This window comes from Pristis pectinata, chromosome 30 (genome assembly GCF_009764475.1).
Source record: "Pristis pectinata isolate sPriPec2 chromosome 30, sPriPec2.1.pri, whole genome shotgun sequence".
Lineage (NCBI taxonomy): Eukaryota > Metazoa > Chordata > Chondrichthyes > Rhinopristiformes > Pristidae > Pristis > Pristis pectinata.
In genome coordinates this window covers 16,420,201-16,447,658 of record NC_067434.1, presented here as the reverse complement: position 1 = coordinate 16,447,658, position 27,458 = coordinate 16,420,201, and the positions used below count along the sequence as shown (strand labels likewise).

The window sequence follows — 27,458 nt, the reverse complement described above, 5'->3', positions numbered from 1 at the left end:
TGTTATGCAGATCAATGAAGCAATGAGTTGTTGAGGAAAATGAATAGTGTCAGAAATGAACACACAGCATTCCAAAGCAGTTTTACTGCCGGCAACAACAATTGTTGAGGATATAAACTTTTATTATTTCAAGTAGATTTACTGTAGGTTAATACTGAAAATCACTCTTCAAAGAGTTATTTGAAGAAATGTTTTTGTTTTTATAAATCACAATGACAAGCGCAGAAGTGTAAGTGCTATGACCTATTTCTCCCATATATATCTGAAACTCCCCCTATCTCAGCCTCTTAAATGATTCCAGCAATTTGGCCTTCAATCTTTTCCCAAGATATATGTTGTGGTGTTGAAGAACAGCTTCCTGAATCTATTAGCTTGAACCCATTTCCCGAGACCTGCTTAGCATGGATTAACTCGGAAGTGAAGGGTCTTGCTTAGTTTACATCCTTTTGAAAGTCACAGAGTTTTCTAAGGTCATGAAGAATGTAAAGAGGTATGCTCCACACTCACCCCTGTGTAATTTGCATGATCTGAGCTTGTGCATCAGTGACCAGTAATACAGTTTAGGGTTCTTCTGCCACTGGAGATGGAGGGGCGGGGTCAGGCAAGGAAATCCCTTAAATATTGTAAATATGGGACTGGGGTATCACCCCAGGGAGCCACAGGAGTGGCATCGGTGCTGTGGGTTTGAAAAAATAAGGTAACACTAATGACTGATCCGTACATGAATGTAAAAGTTTGCATTGTTTTATTGTTGTATATAGTTTGTTTTTTATGATGAATAAAGTTTATTTTGTCATAAAAAATCAGTGACCAGTAATAAACAAAGGACAAAAAGGATAAACTGACTCTAACATTACAACCAGGAAGAAGCCTTGGCCAGGATTTGACTGATTATTTCCATAGCCACTGTATTGCTCACATGGCTCAGAAACACAGCCAAAATCAAACTTAACTTATGCAAGGTACAAACTCTTTTATTAATATTTTCCTTGCTAAAAAAGATTTTGTTCCCAGATAGGATATTATGACAACACTGATTTTTATTAATAATAAATGTCAAAAATAATAATAGAGAAAATAAATCTGACATAATTTGGAAGGATGAAAGCACTCAGCAGAAGGCAATTTATGTCATATCATATCAGCCCCTGGTATGATAATCTGAGGTTGTCATCAATTCAAATAACCTTCCTCGCTTAGATTTCCTACTCCTGAAAATGCTGAAAAAAAATAAGCAGTTTCTTACTTAAAGCCTTCAATTAAAAATCAGTTATCAACTATTTTAGATTCTGTGGCCCATACGCCAATCCTGACTCAGTGAGGTATCAGCTATTACTTTAACTGACCTCTCTCCCTGATCTATTGGTGGCCCTTTGAGTCATAGGTTTGTGAGTTCAAGCCACACTCCAGATGCTGGATCAGAATACAAACAAGGTTAACTCTCCAAATGTTAGTACTGGAGAGTACTGCATGGTCAGAGGTAGCGTCTTTCAGATCAGCATTTAAATTGAGGCTCCGCCTGTCCTCCAATCCCATGGAAACATTTTGAAGAGTTGGCAGTTGGTAGCAGGTAGCAATATTTATCCTTTTAACCATGTCACTGGAAGGAAATGGAGACACAAGGGACTGCAAATGCTGGAATCTGGAGCAAAACCAAGTGCTGGAGGAACTCAGCAAGTCAGGCAGCATCTGTGGAGAGAAATGGACAGTCCGGATGATGGGTCTCGGCTCGAAACATCAATTATCCATTTCCCTCCACAGATGGTTCCCGAGTTCCTCCAGCAGCTCGTTCTTTGCTTACCAAGAGAGAATCCCTGGTCATTATCACATTGCTGCTTCTGAGACCCTGCTGTGCTACATTGCAACAGTGATCTAAAGTGGTTCATTAGGACTTCCCGAAAGGAACACGAAAGGTGTGAGTGAAATGTACGTTATTCATTTATTTGTAGTGGCGTCAACTTCAAAAGCACTGTGTTGGTTGTGAAGCACTTTATGGTGTGAACGGGTCACTAGGGCACTGGGTCATTCCAGAGGGGTGTGTTGCATTGGCCTACGGTGTTCAGCTATCCAGTTTTCCTCCTCCACCTAAACCATAATGTTTTCTCTGCTTGGGTATAAAAGTGGGGTGCTACCCAGACATGACTGTGCTTGACCTGATCTGAGTCCAAGTGTTGGCGGATTTTTCTCCCTCCATCTCAATCTCAATCTCACCATGAGTCTCAGACATGCTGCTCACACACGGTGATGCTGGGTGGGTTGTCCTGACCTGGACGGGGTGTGGGACTGGGCAGGTGTGACCCAACTTGAATGCTTTGTCCGAGGGTATAACTGACCCCAACTCCCGTGGTTGGATGCCATCGGGCTTGGGCTGGCCAGTCAGGCTGCAAGCCCAGCGTAACACCTCTGCATCCGATGATGGGCAGGCACGGTAGTGTAGCGGTTAGCGTAATGCTACTACAGTGCCGGCGACCCAGGTTCAATTCCGGCCGCTGTCTGTAAGGAGTTTGTACGTCCTTCCCATGTGTGCGTGGGTTTCCTCCAGGCGTTCCGGTTTCCTCCCACATTCCAAAGATGTACGGTTTAGGAAGTTGTGGGCATGATATGTTGGCGCAGGAAGCGGGACGACACTTGCAGGCTGCCCCCAGAACACTCTACGCAAAAGATGCATTTCACTGTGTGTTTCCATGTACATGTGACTAATAAAGAAATCTTATCCTATCCTTGGGCTCCCAACTTTCATCCTAGCCCTGCTCTTTAATTAATGCTGTGTGCCCTCAGGACACTGCTTCCAGTTAATCACTTTGCCTTTCACTAACACCATAAACCATTTAGAACAGGTACGGGTGAGGAGAAGCAGTGATATTACGAGCACAGAAGCTGTTGTTGAGATATTTGGTTGGCCCAGGGGAACACCAAAAGAACAGATATTAGTCCTCTCGGTGAACAGTGATTGAAGACTGGGTAACCCAAAAATCGTCAATCAGGATAAACAGTTGGAAGAAAGGTAGATTTTCATCTACATGGTGCCTTTTGTGACTTCTGGTTGCCACAATACCCTGTCCAGCCATGGGATGCTTTTGAAGTGGGTCACTACGGTGACGGCAAAAAAGCAGGCTACCACAAACAGCAATAAATGACTTGCTAATTTGTTTTAGGGATATTGATTGAGAAACAGGTATTGATCAGGATACTAAGAACCCATGTAGCGGAATGGAGTCTTTTTAATATTTAAATTGTAACATGTCTCTGAAACATTTTTTGTTAACCAAATCATTCAAGATATTTGGAAGTTGACCAAATGTTAGGATATGAGGAGTGTTTTAATGGAAAAGTGAGAGGCGAAAAGACAGAGGGGTTTATGAAGGAAATTCCAGAGTGAATCGGGAATAAGCAAGAGGCTAACATTGGAGAAGCACAAACTAAAGAGATTCTATATTTTGGTCTTTTAAGCAACAGTGATACATCCTACATTTTTGTAATGAAAACTGGCTGATTAGTGACTCACCAATAGCTTCCAAAATGAGTGTGTAAGAAACTTGGGTCTCTCTGTCCAGGTTCACCACAGTCCTGACAATTCCATCTCTAAAGCCAACGCTGAATTTTCCATCATTGTTTCCACCTGAAAGATGAATCTGCATTACTATTTTTGAGATGGATGTATTGTCTTGAGGCTACAGATTTGAAAAATTAAAGAGGACAGGTCTTATTTCCTGCATGGTAACAGAAGAAACTTGTTTCACATGTAAAGCAAAGAGAATTCTCTGTGCATTTGTGTGCAACCTCTCATTTGCAATTCAAGTTGAATCCAATGCTGACATTAGACAAAGCTTCAAATCATAGAATAATACAGCATAGGAGGCCACTTCATTTATTTGGGATGTAGGATATAGACTGCGCTTCTAGAAGGAATGGGTCAGCTGAATAACAGTCAAATTTATGAGGAAATATTAAGATGGAGAAAGGAACAGAAGGATATGTTGCTTGGGTGAGGTGAAGTCAAGTTGGAGGCTTTTAACAACAACAAGGGCCATTTGGCTGAATGACTAGCTTCTGTATTGTAAAATTTAAGATATTTCTATTACCCTACTGGCACAAGGGAGCCAAACATCCAATGGTACATTGTTCCACCAAAACAGAGATCAAACCAAATATTGAGCAAATGGATCAACCCACAGTTCAGACCAGAGAAGGGAGGACTCAGTTTTTTTTTGATGTGAAGGGTTATCAATGTGTGGACTGCACTGGGGCAATTTCCAGCAGCAAATTAACCTACCGACCCTAATTGAGGAACAGAATAGGGTTTAAGATCAAGCAGCCTTTTCAGTGTGCTATGGAAAACCTTTTCCTAATGGAAGGCTGCTGAGAGGAACCACAATACATAGAAATGCATCGACTATCTTTAAGCCTTTTTCAAGCTGCCCACAACAGCCAGAACGATTTTGCCTGGTGGAAGTAGATGAGAATGACATTCCATCAGAAGGAAAAGCTTCCTTGCATGCCAGCGTTTGCACAAACTCAGCTCCATTCTGCAGAATTTTAATTCAGATGAATTTTAAACAGTGTAAAATGCAAGCAGAAAGGAACAGCTCATCTCCAAGTAGAGGCATCGGGAGCATTGGGCCTTGTAAGATGGTGTGCTGGTAAATGGTGGTGTGGGTATGGGTGTTGCAAAATGGAACAAAAATTTTCAGGGCATTGCCCTGTGACTAACCTTCAGCTTTATTGGTCTTAAAGGACACGCACCTGTGATGAAGTAACTGAGCTCGGCATTAAGACCAGTATCTGCATCGGTACAGTTGAGGTGAACAACCATGTAATCTCTGGGCACGTCCTCCAGTAGAGAGATGCGGTAAACAGCTGGGTGGAATGTCGGAGTCTCATCGTTGACATCCATCACTGAAAGAAGAACAATCAAGGCCAGTGTTCCAAAACATAGGAAGGGGAACTCAGCAGAGCAAATTCACTGTTAGCCAGTTGTGAATGGGTTTCTGGATTGAGAAAGCCCCATCCCTGCTCCCTCCCCAGTAAAAGGTTAGCTACCTGCAAGCACACACTTACTTTCCTGCTTCCTCATTACATCTGCTGTGGGGAATGCAGGAGGAACTAAGTCCATGGTTGTGGCATTCTAGTCGTCACAGAAGGGCATTGGGTTCACCTGATCATTTCCTGACCCTTTGCTCAATTTCTTAAGAAATCATATTTAGTATTATCTGTCAACCTATTAACCCACCCTTCCAGATCCATGCAGGGTTAGATTAATCATTGATTCCCCTCTCAAATACCAAGGTAATTTCACATTTATTCTAAGCCCTAAATCAATCATGACAAATTTGTCAATATCTCCATGAACCTCAACTCTCTTTCTCAACACCTATCACTCTGTTTAAAGGACCTTCGGAAGTGGATGGGAGAGAAGATCAAAGTCAAAGTGGGTTTGGATGGTTGTTCCTGTGCATTGCCAGGTAGCCTGTCCCAGTTTGGCTGTGAATGGAAGGCTTGACAAAGTCTGCTTACCACCTTCTCCCTCCCCCAACTGCTGGGCAACTTACTACAGTGCCAGGAAGCCACGTAACAAGACATGGAAAAATGTAAATGTGACCGAAAACCAAGTCAAAATATCTCAACAGTAAAATTCTAAGTTTACATTTTAAAATATGCTAGAATTCAGAAACTGCTGGTTGAAAATATGAAACAAGGAAATGTTTAGGGTGTGAATCTTTTGCTGCAAAATTACATTTGATGCTCAAAGTGAGAAGGTCACAGCGGAAGCTTCAGCATCTGCGGAGTGAAGCTGTGTGGTAGATAAACTGGCTGGTTTCTACTTTTATTTATCAGTGCAAAGTCAATGTTTATTGCCCATCCCTCATTGGCCACAAGAAGAGGGTGGGGAGTTACCTTCTTGAATCTCTGCAGCCCTTCTGGTGAAGGTGCTCCTCACGAGCAGCTGGGAGGGAGTTCCAGGATTTGGACCCAGCAACAATGAATAAAAGACGATATACTTCCAAGTCAGGATGACAGGCGACTTGGTGGGGAAGCTACTGGCAGTGGTGTTCTGATGTGCCTGCAGCACGCGTTTCTGGCAATTCTAGTTTTGACGATTTGTGGGTATTTTGTTACATGAACATTTGAAAAATGAAAAATCAAAACAGTGGCCTGGTGATGCAGCTAGCAGAGCTGCTATCCCACAGCTCCAGTGACCCTGATTCAATCCAGACCTCCAGTGCTGTCTGTGTGGAGTTGGCATGTTCTCTCTGTGACTATGGAGGTTTCCTTTGACTACTCCAGCTTTCTCCTACATTCCAAAGAGGTGGAGGTTGGTAGGTTAAGTGACCAATGTAAATTGCCTCTGTGTAAGGGTGAATGGGGGAAATTGATGGGAACATGGGGAAAATGTAAATGGATTCAGTGTCGGATTAGCACAAATGGATGTCTGATGATCAGCAGGGACTCGGTGGGGGGGGGGGGAGAGCGCGGGGCGGGGGAGGGGTTGAAGGACCTGTTACCGCGCTGTATGGCTCTATTGACTGCTCCAAGCTTTGAATGAACCACTGAGCCAACAAAAGCATCCAGTGGCAACCCTTTCAGGGGAGGGAGCATGGGAGGTGGGGAAATCTCATGGATAATTCTTCCTGTTAATTAAATAATGCACAGATGAACTCATTTAACTCTCAAATATCAGAAAGCTTTTCAGGCACATAGATCAAAGGCCTTGTATTGGTTTTGTTTTTAATTGATTTATTTTTCAGGATCTGGATGTTGCTGACAATCCCCGATTGGCCATATGAAGTTGGTGGTGAGTGGCTGCCTCAAACACTTTTGGTGAAGGTACTCCTAACGGTGTAATGATGGTGAAGAAACGCTGATGTTTTTCCAAGTCAGATTGGTGTGTGAGTGAACAAGTTCCCCTGTGCCCGAAGCCCTTGCCCTTCCTATTGGTAGAGATTACTAGTTTGACAGGAGCTGTGGGAGTAGGCTACGATTGGAACTGCAGTGGATTCTGTAGATGGTACACACTGCAGCCACTGTTTGTCAGTGGCAGAGGGAATGAACATTTCAGGTAGTGGATGGGGTGACAATCCAGTGTGCTGCTTTATGTCAGATAGTTCTGAGCTTCTCGAGTGTTGCTGGAACTGCATTCATCCAGGCAAGCAGAGAATTTTCCATCACAGTCCTGACCCAAGCCTTCTAATGTGCTGCAGAGGCTTTGTGGTGTTCAGAGATGTGTAAATTGCTGCTGGATCCCCAACCTCTTGTAGCACCGTTGCTGCTTACCTCTTACAGTTAGGGTGCTGGTGGAACTCCTCGGCACTGCCCCTGCATCACTGGCTATTAACCTCAGATGATACTCTGCTATCCTCTCTCGGTCCAGCACTGTGGTGGAGGTGATTACACCAGTGCTGGAGTTCAACACAAAGTCCAATCTGGGCATGCCCACTTGCATTGAGTAAGTAACCAATCCATTCAAACCTTCATCTGGATCCAGCACAGATACCTAGAAGCAGAGGAGAATTGTGGATAAACTGGTGAAGGTAACTGTGGGGACTTCCCTCACAGAACTTGGGAACAGGGCAATGCCTCTCCACCCTGTTCTTCAGGTTGGAAGGAATCCATAAAACGTTGCACATCAAAAGATGCAAAGTGACAGAAGAGGTTTCTTCCACATTCATTCATTCTCAGATATAGATTTGGCTGGGAGTTCCGAGATTTGTCGCCCATTTCTAACTGCTCATTGAACTGATGGACTCACTTGGCTGTTTCAACGGGCAGTGGTGGAACTGTAGTTAAGTGTGGGCCAGACCAGGTAAGAAGGAAAGATCATCTTCATGGAGTTGGTTTGTGAGCCAGATGATTTTTACAACAATATGGATCACCACTAAAAGTAGCATTTAATTACAGATGTAATTTGATTAATTTGAATTTGCCAGCAGCTATGATGTAATCAGTAATTCAAGTTTCAAGGCTGTTGGTGCAGACTTCTCGATATCTATATAATAACATAACCACCATGCTTCCAATGAACAGATCAACAGTGGCAAGGGCAATATGATATTACACTAAGCACATGAGCGCTTCTAAACTAGTGCTCACTCCATCTTCAATAAATTAATATTCCATTTATTCAGGACTGCATTCGGTGTGGTTTTACCTGTGACAGAGCCACAGTCAAAAGAAGCCCAGTCCTCCCCAAACTTTAAAAGAAACACCTCCCCGCTCACTTCCTTCTCTGACGCCTGTGCAGTTACACACATCCCATGTTTTAACGATGAGGAAGCTTTGTAAGCACAACTTAAACGGTTACCTGAAAAATGGACGAGGCTACAGGCAAGCCTTCTGGCACTTCAGCAGTGAATGGCAAATTTTGGAAAGCTGGGTCATTGTCATTGAGATCCAACAGGTTCACAGAAACAATGGTACTGCTGCGCGCTTGGAGAGCTGGCCTTCCCTCTGCAATGGAAATAATGTGAATAGAGTCACCGTGGTTGCCAGTTGTACTTAAAATGGTCTTACCTCATTAAAAGGAGTGGGGTGGTGGGAACTATAACTTGCCTCAGTCCTGCTTTGCAATGCTACTTTGATTGGAAATAGATCAAGATTGGCACATTATCACATCTCTTAAACAGCATGAAATGCTTTGTGAAGAGTAACTTACTTTTAAATAACTGCTATATACACACAAAGATCCCACAAAGAGCAACCCTTCATACTCTTGCTGGTGGAAGCAGATCTATTGAAAATCTCACTGTCTTCTTCGACTAGTAGTGCGCAATCTCTGAGCAGGCAGATGGAGCCCCTGGTTTAAAGCTGCAACTGGAGGAAGACACCTCAATTCCGTCAGTCCCACACTGGAGTACAAGATGGATTATATGCTCAAATTCTGGGTCAAATGCGAACTCACAACTCTCTTACTTAAAAACAAGCTGATGATGGACCCTGTAATTTGTTCATCAATCAAAAATTGGGTGAAGGTTCAAGGAAAATTTGCAGAATATCTCCTCAATAGAAGCTCCAATAGATGATTCCAATGATAGCAAATGATCTACAAATGAATTCTAAATTCACATCTAAATTTAATTGTGATTTCTCAAGGGATAAAGAAAGACTTGCATTAACATAGCACCTTCACAATCCCTCTGCTCTTCTTCAACTGCCAAGGGAGCTTTTACATCCACCAGAGAGAGCAGATGGGACTTGGGATGATATATCACCTGCACTCCATTGGTACTGCACAGGAGCATCAGCCAAGACAATGTGTGTGGGACTTGATCCCACAATGTACTGACACAGGAGGCACAGTGCTACCTACAGTGGACTTGGCTGTTGCTTAAAAGCTTTAGAGGAGAAATTCCAAGTGCGGAGTCACCAAGCATCAAGAGGTCCTTCACTGAGCAACTGTTTCTACCAAGCCATATTGCAAAAGATTGCTCAGAGAGACAGATTTTAAAGAGTGTCATAAGGAGGAGAAAGAGGCTGGCAAAGTAGTTTCCGGAGCTTAGGGACTCGGTTGCTGAAGACCTGGCCACTATTGGCAGAGCAAATAAATGCAGGAATGTCATGGAGCTGGGATTAAGAAAATCAACAGCAATGTGGAAGTGAATAAAAACATTGGAAGAGTTTTTCTGTGATGCTCAAAAGGCAGGAACTTAATTGGGGAATTGGACGGACAAGTTGATGGGGTTGGTGATGGAGGATGAGAAGAACCTGCTATGGAGCATAAAAATAGACATGGACTTGTTGGGCAGGATGACTCCTTTCTGTGGATTGAGATGATGTAACACCATGTCTATTACATAAAAGGAGTTCCTCTGCAAGGCACCTTGAGTCACTTCTGAGTTACAGAAGACAGGAGATAAAGGCAAATTTTGTTCATTAAAAATTATTTGCACTTATCAAGTATTGATAGTGTGCCACACATGCAATTGATGCTGATATATGCATTGTCAGCAATCAAGGCATATAAAACATCAGGTACAAACTGTGAGAGGTTTGTGCTGGGGATGGTTGGCTCCTTTATCTGTAGAAATCCTCTGCTGTATTTAAATAACAAGAAGTACTTTTGCACTGCAAGGATGATGGCTCATGGGGTGTGTTTGCCCAATTACAGAACCAACTGCAACAAGGGAGGCGAGAGAAATCCAAATGATGGCAAATCAAGTTAGGTACGCATCAAGTTCTCCTATTAGAGGGGTGTCAGTCACACAGCACTTGCAACCGTAAACCTTGGAGGTAAATGGCAACTGGACCATTGACAAGCAGAAAGCTCAGTATCAAAAGAAAAAAATACCATTCTTTCATTGATGTAACAAGGAGCTGGCCTTGATGAATTGTGGCAGTACTCAAATATAGCAACTGAAGTTTTAGTGCAGATATTGGAGAAAAGGAAAACTTTGATCAATTTGTGCTGTGGCACTGCAAGCATGTTTTTTTTCCTGAATACATCACTACCTACTTACTTCTCTCTCCTCGAGGAGTGCATGTGGTTTGAATCAGAGTGGACCACTCTGAATTTACAGAATGAGGAGACAACATTGACAAACAAGGAAGGACTCTCCTTCCTTGATTAATGTCATCACACTGCATGAATAAAGGAAGAAATAAGTTCGATAATACCTTCCATGTCATGCTGTCAAAGTATCTCTGCTACACAAATAAATCCAGTTTGCAATCTATATACTGCAAGGCTGCACTGTTCAAAGTAATTCTGACCAGATAATCATTCTCTTAATGACATTGGTTGACGGACATATAATAAAAATCAGGCACATCATTAGGAAGAACTCCTTCGCTCTTCATCAAGTGTCATAGGCTCTTTCTCATCCAGGTGAGGGACCTCGGTGTCAACCTTCACTTGACCGACGGACCTCTGACAATGGAACCACCACTGAAAGGACTGAGTCTTCTCTAGTGCCCCTATCCTCTGCCTCAAAGCCCCAAGGCTTCTCTTCTTCAATGGAAATGTTTAGGAAGTGATTGCGAAATGAATAAACAGAATGTAGAAAAATTCAAGACTGTAAGATAGCTGTGAAGTGAAACATTTAGGACACAGACGGAGTCCATGAGTGTCAAGCATCGCAGTTCTCTTGAATACATGAAGGAACAAAAACCAGAAGTGTGAAACAAACTGTTCAACTTGTCCTGTGATTGTACCAAGATTCCATGGTTGGGGATAATTGGTTTCTTTCCCCCACACTGGCATTTTCACAAATGTGGGACTGTTTGTCATACAAATATGTGAGTGTTAAAAGCACATTGGCACTTTCAAGAAACCACAAACAGAAACAGGTGTAAAACATTCATCAAACTCAATCTGTAATTTTTGCTCACTCTTAACTATAGCTTCATAGTCCCAACTTCCCAAAGATTGTGCTGTCCTGAAACTGCATCTGCCATCACAGAAGTCAGTCATACAGCAAGGAAAAAGGCCCGTTGGTCCAGAGTCCACACCCACTATCAAACACCAATTTACACTAATTTTGTTTTCCCCACATTCTGAGATTCTACCACTCACCTACACACTAGGACAATTCACAGTGGTTAATTAATCTACCCATCTGCATGACTTTGGGAAGGAACCAGAGCACCCAGAGGAAACTCAGTGGTCAAAGGAGAATGTGCGAACTCCACACAGACAGCACCTGAGGTCAGGATTGAACCCGGGTCTCGGGAGCTGTGCAGCAGCGGTTCTATTAACTGTACCACTGTGTTGGTCTTCAAGTTGGACATTTCGGTTGGCTTCATATCTATGGATTTCTCAGGGCATTATTCTGCAATCCCACAAGATATTTGGTGCAGGACTTTCAGATTCCACACTGCTTGCATCTCCGATTGTCACCACACCCAGCGTCTCTGAGGCCACGTCCTTCATCATCAACCCTTGATCCTTTGCCCCCAACCTCTTTCCTACATTCTGTAAGCACAAATTTTATTCAGTGAAAAGCCCTATGGTGAGTCACCACTCACTGAAGATCATTCAGAGTCCAACCAATCAAAGGCAATCTTGTCTAAGTTTCATCCACAGCTTTAGCATCATGTAAACCATTCCTCATACAAAACTATTTGTCACCCAATTGGATACAAAATACTTTAAATGACTATTGAAAGGCACATGCAGCAAAGCTCAATGTGATGTCTCAATAGCTTAACAAACTCATCTATTACTCACGGTCTGTGACTGAGACAATGATTTTTCTCATCCTTTCAGCGTCGTTGGCATCCGTATTCTCTCGGTCCAACACTGCTCCTGAAGTCCGAATCTTCCCTGTGGTTCTGTTTATTCGATAGAAAGGATTGGGAGGGTTGATAGTGTACACCACAGAGCCATTCTCAGCCAGGTCTGGGTCAAAGGCCGACACCTGTGGAGGGGACGTGATTGGTGATTGGTTTATTATTGTCACATGTATTGAGTGAAAAGCTTTTGTCTGCATGCCATCCAGACAGATTATTCCATACATAAGTACATCAGGGTAGTACAAAAGGAAAACAGAATGCAGAATATCGTGTTACAGTTACAGAGAAAGTGCAGTGAGGGTAGAGTGCAAGGGCCATAACGAGGTGGACTGAGAGTTCACCATTGATATATAAGAGGTGCATTTAAGAGTCTGATGGAAGCTGTCCTTGAGCGTGGTGATACATGCTCTCAGGCTTTTGTATCTTCTGCTCAATGGGAGCAGGGAAAAGAAAGAATCACCAGGTTGAGAGGGGTCCTTGATTCTGTTGGCTGCTTTCCCGAGGCAGCAGGAAATGTAGACAGAGTCAATGGAGGGAAGGCTGGTTTTCTGTGCTGCATTTACAACTCTCTGCAATTTCTTGCGTTCTTGGGCAAGGCAATTGCCATAGCAAGCTGTGATGCATCTGGATAGGATGCTCTCTATGGTGCATCTGTAAAAATTGGTGAGTCATCGGGGACATCATGCTGAATTTCCTTAGCCTTCTAAGGAGGTAGGCACGTTGGTGTGCCTTTTTGGCCATGGTATCCACGTGGCTGGACCAAGATAAATTGCTGGTTATATTTACACCTAGAAACTTGAAGCTCTCAACCATCTCCACCCTAGCACCATTGATACAGCCAGGAGCATGTACTTCCTGAAAGCAATGAACAGCTCTTCGATCTTTTGCTTAGCAATGGTAGAAATTGAGGTACAAGGTGGATGACTTTATTACAGGAAACCAATTCACAATTCACAGGTGCACAAATAAAATTTGACAGTGAGTAACGTCAGGAAGTGGTGGGGCCAATTTCCAAAGGGTTGGTCAAAGTGGGTTTTAAGGAACAGTTTAAAGGAGGAGAGACCAGTGGAGAGGCTTAGCCAGAGAATTCCTGTGTTTAGAGGCTTAGCTGCCAGTGATGGAATGATTAACTTTCAGGATGACAACGAGATTAAATTTTGAAGATACTTTGCAGGGCTAAACATATTTGAGGTTTATAGATACCTTGCAGGGATTATAGAACACATATGGAACGATGAAGAGATGAGGGAATTGGAAATGGGGATAAATACATTCTGCTTAGGAGCACTGGGCTACATCAGTGACACTGGGGTTCATGACTGGGTAGAGGATGGTGGGAGGGGTTAGGGAGGAGAGAGAAATTAGACAAAATTAGGTTTAATCAAGGAGACAGAACAAAAATAGAAGGTATAATTGAAGAATAGCAGACAAAGCATAGGAAGGGAACAACATGGTAAATTAGGACAGCCAGCAGGTCAATAAAAACAAAAGACAGGCTTTTTATGAGCGGGCATAATATTCAAAGATATTGGTCAGATTGCCGATATTCGCTCAAATTTAAAGAAAGCAACAAAACTTTATTTTCAACCTAATTCTCCTTCATGACAAAGCTGTTCAAGAGTCAGGATTGCAACAGTACCAAGATTTTTGAAGTATGTATGGCAGGATGTAATCAGGGAAAAAGGAGAGGAGGACAGAGACTGCAGAGTGAATTGAAGGTAAGAGCGAGAACCTTCAAACCAAAAGCAGAATATTGCTTAATGGCAAGACACCACAGAATGCAGTGGTACAGAGGAAGCTGGATATCCCTTAGCATGCAGGTAGAATATGTAATTAGAACGGCAAATGGAACATTGACCTTACAGCAAAGAATGGAATGGGAAAATCTTCGTACAACTATACAGGGTGTGGGTGAGACCACATCTAGAGCACTGTGTACAATTCAGGTCTCTTAGGGATATTGGAAGCAGTTCAGGAAAGGTTCATTAGGTTGATTCCTGGGATGAAAAGGTTGTCTTATGAGGAAAGACTGAGCAGCTTGTGTCTGTGCTCATTGGAGCTTAAAAGAATGAGGGTGTTCTTATGGAAAGAAATTAAATCCTGAGAAGGATTGAGAAGGTAGATACTGAGAGAATATTTTCCCTCATGGGTGACACTGGTACCTGGGTACAACATTTTAGAATAAGAGGTCATTTATTTAAGAGATGAAGAGTAATTTGTTCTCTCAGAGGGTTGTGAATCTTTGGAATTGTCTTCCCCAGAGAGATTTGGAGGCAGGGTCATTGAATATATTCAAGGCCGAGATAATCAGATTTTCTTTTCGCCCACTGGGGAAGAGGCTGGAAAATTGAGCGGAGACCAAAATCACATCAGCCATGATATAAGTGAGGTGGTCTGCAGTTCACTCCTACACCTATTTCATAGGTTCAATGCTATTTTGATGGCATTACACAAAGGTTTTGGTTGAATCTGAATGCTGTAGGTGCAAATCCAACTCCAGGACACAAGCATATACTTGAGGTACCGCAGTGCACACAGGGAATGCTCCGAGTTGGCAGAGTCACCGTTCACCGGTCGAGATACTGACCTCTACTTGGTTTAATTCGATGCTCTTTGTCATAGAGTCATGCAGCATGGAAACAGGCCTCAATGAGCCCGTGCTGACCATCTACACTATTGGTACACTAATCCTATTTTACTGTCCACACATTCCCATCAACACCCTTGAGACCCTGCCACTCATCTACACACTTGGGCCAATTTACAGTGGCCCATTAACCCATCTTTAGAATGAGGGAGCAAACTGGAGCACCTGGGGGAAACCCAAGCAGTCACAAGGAGAACATGCAAATTTCACACACCAAAGGTCAGGATTGAACCTGCGTCACTGGAGCTGAGAGGCAGCAGCCCTACTAGCTGCGCCACTGTGCTGCCCCTGCCTATAAGTAACAACACCAACAGAGAAATAGATGAACTGCAATTCATCTTATTATATGTAGAATTGATTTACTGCAAAATGGTTATCCTATTTGTGTACATATCTACAACTGCTCTTCAAAGTACATGATTAGTGTAAAACCTTACGAGACATGATAAGGAAGAAAATAAATATGTCTTTCTTTCAGACAAAGTAAATCACTGATAAAATAACCATCTAATAACTTGCTTATCACCATCATGAATAAAGCAACAACAACGTAGCAAAGAAAAATCATTCCACAATCCTGTCAAATTTAGTCACTGTGTGATTCTCTCCAAGAAACATTGCCCAGAAAATTAGCTGTCATAACTAATTCTCACTCTCCCTTAATTATCAACTCACTTTGTCATGGGTTTATGCACAAGGCTCTGCCAATTCTCAATTTAATTGTTTCAGCTTCAGAACGTGAAGATTCATGGAGCAGATTCCACAAACGCCAATATGAATATAATCACAGATGCGTTGTGATATTTAATTGTTCAATTATTTTTGGTCTGTACAACACAGGCATTTTAGCTGTGAGTATATCATCACAGCATAGTGACACCCAATCAATAACTTAACTGCTAAGAAGTCAGGAAGAGCATCGATATTAAACCTACTCTACATTCACATTGATGCTCAAATAGCATTTATAAAACATTCATCTTGTAACATGCATCGAGTCTGATAAACTACTGTGCAATAAACATTGTCAAAGCAAAAGGCAAGTTAACTCTGTGTTCCAGTCAAGTACTTAATACGTAATAGTAAATCACCTCGCCTCAGCTCTCAAAAATAAGCTCGTGCATTGTTTCAATGAATGAAATGGGCAACTGCTGTTATGTAGTGAAACACAATGACAAGAACTCCACCAGTAACATGTTATAGTGAATGATCTGTTTGCTACTTTAATGATTTTTCATTGAGACATGGAAACTCATGACACAGTAGGAGGCCATTCATTCACCACATCTATGATGGTCAAAAACAGAACTATTTAAGTTAATCCCAATTCCCGGCTCTCACTCTCTAAGCCTTGCCGGTTACAATTTTTCAAGAATCTCTACTTGCTATTTGGATGTGATGAGGATTTCTGCCCCCATCATTATTTCAGGCAGTGAATTCTGGACCACAATCACTCTTCAGGTGGAAATATTTCTCCTCACCTCTACTAGTTTTACCAAAGAACTTCAATCCATGTTACCCCTACTTCCTGGCCCCTCTGCTAAAGGATTAGATTCTTCCTTATAACCTGTGCAGCCAGCTCACTTAATACACCTCATCTCAGCTCTCTTTAATGCAAAGAAAATCTCAGCTGAGACAATCTCTCCTCATAGTTATAATTCTTTGGCTCTTGCTCTGCACTCTCTCTAACCCTCCACAGTGCAGTGACTAGGATGCATCTCTAGCTGTGGCCCAACTGGTGTTGCAGAAGCTTCCAGCGTGACCTCTCTGCTCTTGTATGCTTTGCCTCTGCTGATAATGGCAAATATACCATGTGCCTTCTTAACTACCTCATCTCTTGAGATGCACAGCAGGATCCCTTTACAGTTCTGAGTATTCTACTATTTATCATAAATTCTCTTGCCTTGTTTGCTCTCCCCATTTTTTTATTTCTATAATATACATTATTCATAAAAATATACACAGGAAATACATTACAATCAGTACGTCTTTCTTTACATTCATTGTGTCATCAAACCAGTAGCAGCAACACCACTCATGTTTGCTCTTTAAACAATCTATCCATGACGTATTTGAGAGTCTGTTACAGAGGACCCAGCCCCTCAGTGTCCAGTGGTGACAGGACTGTGGTGGCCTTTGCGGTGGCTGCACCCGAGCTTCAGTGTGTCCCTCAGCACGTACACCTGCAGCCTGGAATGTACCAGCTGACAGCATTCCCTAATGGACATCTTGTTATATCAGAAGACCAACAAGTTTCAGGCAGACCAAAGTGCCTTTTTCACCAAGTTGATGATCTTCCAGCAGCAGCTGATGTTTACCTTGTCTCCTCCAAATGCACTTGGCTACAAATAATGCCCAGAATGCTGGGAACCTTCTCAGCTGCCCTGTCATTACAGTGCTAAATTGTTTGTAACATCCAACTGAACAAGCAAAAGTTTTATAATCTTCACACCTCAGCTGGCACATTGCTGCACTTATCCATTTTTCAAATGGGTACTAGTTTAGATTAAATGCTGAAGACCAAGCGACAAAGCTTGAAAGCACACCTCCTGGCTGAAGATGGGTGCCTGATAAAATTGCAATGACCATTAACCTCTGTCTGGGGGTGCCATCTAACTTCCATACTTACAACTTTCATGCGAGAAATTTTGTTGAGTGCAAGTTGAGGAACTTTAAAAAAAACTGCATTCATTTGGAAGTTGCATCCAAGTTTACAAATCTCTTTAAAGGTCTCTCTCTCTCCCTGTCTCACTCTAACCACTTCCAAAACCCGCTGAGATTTCTGTCATCCTCCAATTTTCTTATTCGTCCTCGTGGTTTTGATTACCAAAACCCTAGCCTGGAATTCTCTTCCTAACCTTTCCTCTTTAAAGCTACATCTTTAACCAAATGTCTGGTCATCTGTTGCCCTATTGTGGCTTGGTGTCAAATTGTGTTTGACAACATTAGTGAAACATCTTTACTATGATCACATGCTACATTAATACAAGTTGTTGTTGTAATTGGCCATGATCTCAGCCTACACAAAGGGCAATCAAGTTATCAGGAATAATTGCTAATTACTAACCTGTTATCTGAACTCAACAAGGTTTTGAGACATACACATTTCAGGCAGTAAGCCTTTGACCCTGACAGGAAATGGCTGATGCAATTATTAATACTTTATCAGTGGAGGCAGCGACAGATGCATTGGGATTGCCCCAAGTGAGACAATGTGAGTGACTTTTTGGGGTAAGGCCCAAAATAGAAGCGAAATACCGCTGAAAGGCTTTTGTGTCCACAGTGTTGCAATCTGCAATTGCCATGTGGCGCACACCATGAAATGTTCCATAATCCAAGAGCAACTGCTAAGGCCTCAGGTTCTGGAATTCCCTCCCTCAACCTCTCTTTCCTTGAAGCCTATCCCATTGAACGAGAGTATCGTTATCTGCCCCAGGTACTGTACTGGGCAGGCGCTGTAGTGTAGCAGTTAGCGTAACGCTTTTACAGTGCCAGCGAGCCGGGTTCAATTCTGGCTGCTGTCTGTAAGGAGTTTGTACATTCTCCCCGTGTCTGCGTGGGTTTCCTCTGGGTGCTCCGGTTTCCTCCCATATTCCAAAGACGTACGGGTTAGGAAGTTGTAGGCATGCTATGTTGGCACCGGAAGTGTGGCGACGCTTGCGGGCTGCCCCCAGAATACTCTACACAAAAGACGCATCTCACTGTGCGTTTCGATGTACATGTGACTAATAAAGATATCTACCTTAGCTTAAATCTTTTTGTGGTTCAAAGTCAATTTTTGTTTGATAATACTCCTGTGGAGCACTTTGGGACATCTGAGCTGTGTCAAAAGGTGCTATACAGATGAAGGTTGTTGTTGTTTTTGTTGGACTCAAGTCCCCAGTAAGTGTCCTTCTCAGTGCCCAAGATTCCCTCAGCCAGCGTGGAGGGAAACCAGAACAGGTACACTAACTGGGTTTGCACTTCCAAAGGTTCAAAGGGTCTGAATCAAACCAAATGTGGATCTACTCACACAGTAGCCAGAGGACATCTTCACCCCAAACCTGTCATCAGCAATGCATGCTCATCAGGGACACAGGCAACACAGGAGCACAGTGGTAAAGTAATGCTCCTGTGCAGCTCCAGCAACCCGGGTTCAATCCCGACCTCCGGTGCTGACTGTGTGGAGTTTACATGTTCTCCCTGTGACTATGTGGGTTTCCCCTGGTGCTCCAGTTTCCTTCATGTACCAAAGATGAGCTGGTAGGTTAATTGGCTGCTGTGAATTACCCCTCAGTGTAGGTGGGTGGCAGAAGAATCAGGTGATGTTGTTAAGCACTGAGAGAGAATAGGTTGTAAGGAAATAAGGAAGGGAATAGGACAGATAGGAATGTGCTGGGAGCAGGCACAGACTTGATGGATTGAATGGCCTCCTGTTACATCAGCAGAAAATATGATTGGACCATGGATAGACAAATGATGGCATCATTTAGCAGTGAAAGTTGCAAAGAAACGGTCAATACCCATCTTCTGCCTGGGAAGACGCTGCTCAAAGTAACATCTTTCTACCCAATGAATTCCAGGTCACATTTACTGGGTAGCACAGTAAATGCTGAGATAAATGCATACACCATCAAATGCTGCCTTCAGTCATGAAGCTGTGTTGGTGCTTAAAGGCACGTGTCCAAGTCAAAACAGATCAGTGGTTGCACTCAAAAACTATAGGTGGGAAATCAGGAAAAAAACAGAGATGTTCAGCAGGTCAGGCAGCATCTGTAGAGAGTGAGAGAGAGAGAGCAAGAGAGAAATAAGAGAGGGCGAGAGAGAGAGAAAGAGGGCGAGAGAGAGAGAAAGAGGGCGAGAGAGAGAGAAAGAGGGCGAGAGAGAGAGAAAGAGGGCGAGAGAGAGAGAAAGAGGGCGAGAGAGAGAGAAAGAGGGCGAGAGAGAGAGAAAGAGGGCGAGAGAGAGAGAAAGAGGGCGAGAGAGAGAGAAAGAGGGCGAGAGAGAGAGAAAGAGGGCGAGAGAGAGAGAAAGAGGGCGAGAGAGAGAGAAAGAGGGCGAGAGAGAGAGAAAGAGGGCGAGAGAGAGAGAGGGAGAGACAAAGAGAGAGAGGGAGAGGGGGAGGGGGAGAGAGAGAGTGAGAGAAGGACAATGAGAGAGAATGAGAGAGAGATGAAAGATCATTAACTCTGCTTCTCTCTCCACAGATGCTGCCGGATCTGTTGAGTATGTCCAACTTTTTCTGTTTTTATCTCTGTGATTGCATCAATGTGCAGATTCAGACATTTGTAGCAGTAATAATAAAATACTTACAGTGATGACATCCGTGTCAGCTGGCGACATTTCAACCACATTGACCAGGTATGGTTCATCCTTCCAAATTGGGCGATTGTCATTAATGTCAAGCAAAGTTATGTTCACCTGAAATAATTCAGAAAATGGCTTAAATTTTCCAAGTGTTAGCTACTGAAAGGAGACAATTTCTTCACTACTTGACCCCCTCAGAATAAATGATATTGTTCTCTTCTGAACTCTTAGTTGGATAGAATGTATGAACCTGGGCTCCTTGCAAAACAATACATGTTGCTCTTGATTTAAATAGCCTCAAATCGAGCGAAATGAAGGAACAGAAAACTGAGGGAGGAAGATAGGGTTTATGGATTGGAAGAAAGAGAAAATGCCTGTTTTTTGGTCCTTGATCTAAAATATCCCTTTGGCCTTGGCCTCAAGTTCCTGGCCTCCAATCACCTGCTCCATCCCTCCTGCTGGCAACTCTCTGAGCTAGACAGTTTGCAATCTTTGCCTCATATTTGGCCCCAAGTTGGGTTGTAGATTATATTCCTGGTCAGCCACCTATTTCAACCTCTGCATCCCCGACTCTGTTTTATTCCCTTCAAACAACTAATCCTGCTCAGTCACCCATGCTACTCTGCATAAATTTAAGATCATCCAAAACTCTTCCCTCTAGTTATTAACACATAACATTGCTGTTTTTGGAGCTTGCTGTGTGAAAATAGGCTGAGGACTGTTCCTCCTATTTATTGTTTCCTTGTTTTATAGCGTGGTTGGTTGTACGTGTCTTAGAGTCCTTTGGCTCATGCCGTCCACGCCAAATATCATGCACCCATTTACATTAATCCCATTTTTATTCTCCCCACATTCCCATCAACTCCTCCCAGATTCAACGACTCATCTACACGAGGTGCAATTTACAGTGACCAATTAACTTACCAGCCCACACATCTCTGGGATGTGGGAGGAAACCAGAGCACCCGGGGGAATCCTGCACAATCACAGGGAGAACATGCAAATTCTACATGGAGAGAACCACAGGTCAGGATCGAACCAGGGTCACTGGAGCTGAGAGGCAGCAGCTCTATTAGCTGTGCCATTGTGGCTAGTCGTTGTCATGAGAACTGCTGATGATCAGTCAGCCAAACGGGGTGTTCCAGACTTGCGTGTGCTCACTGCGACCCTGAGACTAATTAGAGTGCCAGCTGGCATTGAATGTGTCACTGGACTTTATGTGGAGACTGATGACAGAGCCCAGTCCTGCTGGGAGTCCCCAGCATCACACTGAAGGAATCATTACTCAGAAGATTAAAGCATTAACTCAGCTTATTGTGATAACTATTACGTATGTGTTGCATTATTTAAATAAGATCCTGCATTCATTCCTCAACCAACACCTTCTTTTGATACAATGGGTTAATGGCCTCTTTCTGTGCCATAAATTCTTTTGACTACTTACAGGTTATTTCCCAACAGTCTGAGAACTCTGTCATTTCCACAGTGACTGCTGCATCGCTTGTGTTATGGGTGACACTGTTAAATTGTGCAGAAAAAAGTTCACATAGTACCCTTCAGAATATCCCAAGGCACTTCACGTGCAATGAAGAACTTTTGACGTGTAATTATTGTTGCAATGTGCAGAAATATGCAGCCAAGTTGCAGACAGCAAATACCCAAAAAAGTGATAAAATAATTATTATATAATCTATCTTTAAGCACACTATTAGGAGATAAATGATGTCAGGCCACTAGGGATAACTCCCTTCCCTTCCTTGAGGTGATCCTATGGAATCTTTTACACCAACCCAAAGGGCTTCAGTTTGATATCCACCCACAACTGGGTGGACCTCCATGAATGTGTGGCTTAGGGGTGAAAGAGTTGTCCACTGAGCCTTGGTCAACATGAACATAAGAAGTAGGAGCAGTTGAATTACAGTCTAAGTTGTTATTTTTCTTGTAGTTTAACTTTCTTCATGCTTATATGTTTGTATAATCACTTGTTTGTCTGTCAATGTTGAGTGGATTTTCGGTAATTTGTAGTACAGTTGGTTCTGTACTTCTGTGGTTTCTTTGTCTGTAAGCCTGAGATGTCATGGCAGCATAAATCAAGACTGTCCTTGTTTCACAGGCTGTCCTTGTCAGGGAAGACTCCCTTCTCTATCCAGCTTGAACCAGTTTTCAGTAAAGAAAGACCACGAGGCAGGTTCTTTGTTAGAGTGAGTTAGTTGCAGTTTGAGTTAGTTACCTGCTATGTTACTTGCTCGCAGTGCCTTACTGCTACTTCTGTTATGGACAACTAATAACCACAAGATTTGCGCCTCATTCTCGACTTCCCAAGAACCTTCTGAACAATATCATCTGCAGATCCAGCAGAGCAATAGTGGTCCATACTACCCCTCAAGTCTGCTCTGTTGTTCAAGAAGATAGTGGCCGGTCTGCTTGTCAGAGGCTCCATTTTCCTGCTTGATCCCCATAATTCTTGATAAAAATCTAGGTCAGTCTTGGATATACTGAATAGCGATATCATAGCTCTCACATCCCTTATCCTTGCACTGCAGCCTCAGTTGTGTACACCCTTGTCAGGGAAATAGCCTTACAGTATCTACCCCATGATGCCCATCAATATGATCACTGCTCATTCTTCTGAACTCCAAAGTACAGGTCAAGTGTGCACAGTCTTCCCTCATAAGGCAACACTCAGCCTCCTCCTGCCTCATTTTACCATTAATATGGAACAGACCGTGCTTTCCCTGCTACGGTGGTTTCTGCAGTTCAAAGTAATTAATTGTAGGTTGTATTTGATGTATCCAAGAGATGTGATAAGTTGCTGCAATAATGTACCTCTCTTCAACTTTGCATGGAACAGTAACACCCACTCCTGACAGACTTCTGGTGCACTCTTTGTCCAAAGCCTGGCATTCGCTCCTGGAAAGCACAGCTGTTCATCTATTCTTATCCAAGCACCACAATATCCTTAAAACAACCGTGGTCATTATCCCTTAAAAGGTCAAAAACCTTCTTTAGTCTTTTCAGGGAAAAAATAGCCCAGGACCTATCTGTGCTGAAAATCTCTCTGGTAGAGCAAATGCGAGAGGAGCAAGAAACTGCGGGAGGGGATCCACGTCTAATGACAGGGGCTGACTGGATAAAGTCTAAGCTCACAATTGCTCATGTGACAACAAAGTTCAGTCATTTTCAGTCCTGGCCTTCACCCAATGAGAAAGTTATCTTGCTCATCAGCTGAAGGAAAACTATCTACAAGCTTTGAACAGAAGACTGAAGGCACACAGATTCGGGTGGAAGGTAATTCAACTTCCTTTGATCTACGGCACAGGACTACTGACAATTCCTTTATCAACACAGGCAAAGATAAAAGACGGAAGATTTGCAGTGTTGGGCTTTGAACAGAGAATGATTAAGGGGAATAATTGACAATGGTTTTTTTAAAAGCTGTGATGGAACGATAATGTGACTCTAATCACTTCATTTGGCCGTGAGCACACATGGAATAAACTGGGTCAGGTTTGAGCAAGAATTGAGATTAGAGGGCATTTCCCTGGAGATTCATGCATCTGGCCTGATTGGATCCTGGACCTGTCAATACTGTGGCTGTTTAAAATAAACACCTGGCCAACATTAGATAACTAACTGGCTCTGGGCTGAGTACAGAAAGAAGGAACTGCATCCTGTGCAGAGTTCTAATCCAGCCACAGACAGTCTGAAGCAAAGGACTTGTAACTTTTTCCATAACTGACCCAACCTAAAGACAATTGCAGGACAGTAGAAAAACAGATGTGCTCTGCTGTAGATACATCACAAGGCATCAAGAGAGAGCGCTTGTGATAACGATGAGCAAGTATCCAAGAGCCAAAATGACCTCAGAACAACTGTGATCATTATCCCTTAAAAGGTCAAAAACCTTCTTTAGTCTTTGCAGGGAAAGTATTCCTGAACTGGACAGTGCACTAAGTCAGGCCAAACCTCGCATGGCCCAACCTGACCTGAAAGTTTTAGGAAGATATACAGTATACTCAATCTGATCCCAACACACAGGGTCAGTCTTTGTTGGGCACCAATTCCGTGTGCAAATGTTCCAGGGAGAATATTTGAAATGAAGCAAAATAAAAGGAAGACTTGCAATTTTTAGCATCATTTACCTGCCTCTCACTATGTCCCAGAACACTTCTGAAGTGTAGTTACTGTTGTGGGAAACACTACAGCCCATTTATGCACAGAAAGCTCCAATAAACAGCAGTATCATAATGACCATGTTCAGATAATCTGTGCTGTGATGCTGATGGAGTGATATAAATTGATCAGGACACTGAAAACTTTGTTTGCTCTTCTTCAGAATGGCCCTGAGGAAACCCTTACATCTACATCTACAGCTGGGATCTCAGCAATCCATCAGTACCGCACCAGAGTTTACATTGAGTTGCCATGAGAGGAGCTGCTCCTGATCTCCGGAGCTCAACTGGGAGCCCAGCATTTTCACTCAGGCTTTGATAACCTCCGAACTCAGATACAACCACTAATCTCAGACAGTAAATATTAGATGGCAATGAATTTGAATAGTTCATTCATTCAGCACCCTCTTCAATGATAATCCCAATACACCCTTTACTTCCAAGGATGTAACTAGATAAATAAGTGTTTTAATCCCAAATTGAAATTAACACTCATCAAATTCCTTAGTGCTACCTCTGATAGTTTAAGGGTTCAACCTGCCATGGGGACATGAACACTGAATCTTGGCTGAGCTCAGTGAGACAGTCAGGGAGTGCAGCAGAACTAAACATGCAACCTATTCGTCAATATCTTTGCATGACTATTGAAAAATGCACAGAATTTACCAGACGTCCTGGCAATCACTCTGCCCTCAATCAACACAAACAATAGATCAACTTGCCAGCCAATCATGTGCTTGACAAATCTTGTCCTCTTAATAACAATAACTGCATTTCACGAAGTTATCCACATTTTATGCTGCTGGTGGAGGGTGGGTCCTTGTAGACGTGTTGAATTTTTATAGGGGGCAGAAGAACAATTGGAAAATCAGAGGTGATGTCCAAAGTTCAAACAGTTCATTCTGCACTGAACAAGGAAACTTCCAAGAGTAGTGCAGATTATCATCAATCCAGCTCTTGGATCTTCTGCAGACATTAGGTGGTTTCTCTTAATTGCTCTTTTGTGTTGGGGATCTTGCAGAGATGAAGGTTAAAACTCAGCTGCAGTTTATCTTGGGGCTACAGGCATTCCAGACAGGTAACAGTGGGGTACCCGAACAGGATGCAAAGATTATCAGAAAGCAAAAAAACCTCAGGTAGTAGAAATATGAAATGAAAACAAAATGCAGGAAATACTCAGCAGGTCAGGCAGCAGATGTGGAGTGAGAGACAGGAGTCAACGCTTCAGGTTGATGATCTTTCACCAGAATTTGGGAAAAGTTAGAAAACAAGCATGTTTGAGAGTTGTGGAGAAGGGGGAGGGGTGAAGAGAACAAAGTGATTGCCCGTAATAGGATGAGTACCGAGAGAGACGAAATGGCGTTGGCTGAGAGGCTGGAGAAGGCTTGCGAGTCACAGGTGATCTGTTTGGAGGAGATAAATGAAGACAAAGGAGAGAGAAACAAAACAATGCTGGAACCGTGAGATCCAAAACACCACAGTTAGTACAAATTTGAATTCTGGAAATACCCAGCAAGTCAAGAACATCAGCAGAGTTTGAAAAACTGAGTTCACATTACACGTTGACAATCTTTCATCAAAACTGACTGGTTCTGACACAAATTTGAAAGGCTGGTAGTGTTTAAGTGTTGAATTTAATATCATTGGGCTTTAATATGTCTGCTGGGTAGATGAGATGTTTGAGTTTATGTAGCTGTTCTCTTTCCCACATTTCTGCTCACAACTTGAAGAGACGTATGATAAAGATGAACTCTTGCCATCTACCTTGTCGTGGCCCTTACACATTATTGTCTACCTGCACTGCCCTTTCTCGGTAACTGTAACACTACACTCTGCATTCTGTTATTGCTTTTCTCTTGTACTACCTCGATGTGCTTATGAAATGATCTGTATGGATAGCATGCAAAGCAAAGTTTTTTTTAACCATATCTCGGTACATGTGACAATAACAAACCAATTCCCAACTCATCTCCCACCCAGAGCAACAAAAGCATTCTCTCACCCCACCAGCCTCCACAATGAACAAATTATTCTGCATAATTTCCACCATCATCAATGAGGTGCAACTCCCAGATACCTAAATTCATAGAATAACATATTACAAAATCAGGCCTTATGGACCATGCTGACCATCTATACTAACCCATTCCCCAGCACTTGGCCTGTAAACCTCTATTCTGAAGACCAGCAAGGGAGTTCTTCCCAACACTTCGGTTAATATTTACCTCTCTACCTACATCAATTAAAAAAAATCATCTGATCATTATCACACTGTTGTTTGTGGGAGCTTCCTAGGCACATAAAGGCTGCCAAGTTTCTTACTTTACATTGGGAGCTACGCTATTGAATATAAAGCTCTTGAATATAAAACTATTGAATATAAAGCTCTTTGGGGCATCCTGAAAGGGGTGTGAAAGATGCTATGGCAATGCCGGTCTGTCTTTATCTAAAAAGTGGCAACTCCCGATGTACGAGCCTCTGAGCAGAAGCTCGCCAGATTCACAAAGCTCGCCCACATTGAAGACTCGGTCGATCTCCCATCCTGACTGCTGGCTTTTGAGGTTGCTGTCAGCTAAGTGAGATCTATCCGCCAGGAGCTGACAGTCGAACAAACACAGGCATTAGCTCTGTGAAGAGATCTGTATCAGGGGAGACACCCATCACAAGACTTGAATTCTTCCGGTGGGTTGGTATGGCAACATCACTCACTGTGGCTATTCCTGTCTTCTGGTTGTTCCCTACACCTCCATCCACTGCTCTGACTATCAGGATGTACTCAAATTTGGTCTCTCTGTCCAGCAGTGAAGTCGTTGTTATTTCTCCTGCAAGAAAATGGACAGGATCATTATAACAACACTTTGGCGGCAATGAAGTCAGTGCATTAATTACAAGTAATAAATATGCGTCTTGGGCAAAGTGTAAAGGAAACAAGGCAAACAGAGATACAGATGAGTCAAGATCTAACTGATTACAAGATTAGGCTCAAGGGACCAAATGCCCAACGCCTGACCGTTTTTATAACAGGAGTATCTAACGAGAATAGGTAGAATTTTGATCTTTCTTTTAAACGTCATAAGCATGGATGACCTGAGGCCAAATAAGGACCATTTCTCTTCCTGCCTCCTGTA

The 27,458-nt window shown here is 42.8% G+C and overlaps 1 protein-coding gene across 1 annotated transcript in view; it reads right to left on the bottom strand.

Annotated features, from left to right (window-relative positions):
- Positions 1 to 27,458, bottom strand: part of cdh23 (cadherin-related 23) — a 710,459-nt gene that overhangs the window by 268,555 nt on the left and 414,446 nt on the right. Inside the window, 7 exon segments of the mRNA XM_052041602.1 lie at positions 3,506 to 3,619; positions 4,744 to 4,896; positions 7,273 to 7,492; positions 8,300 to 8,445; positions 12,161 to 12,350; positions 20,165 to 20,272; positions 27,040 to 27,152. Coding sequence (XP_051897562.1) covers positions 3,506 to 3,619; positions 4,744 to 4,896; positions 7,273 to 7,492; positions 8,300 to 8,445; positions 12,161 to 12,350; positions 20,165 to 20,272; positions 27,040 to 27,152 — 1,044 coding nt within the window.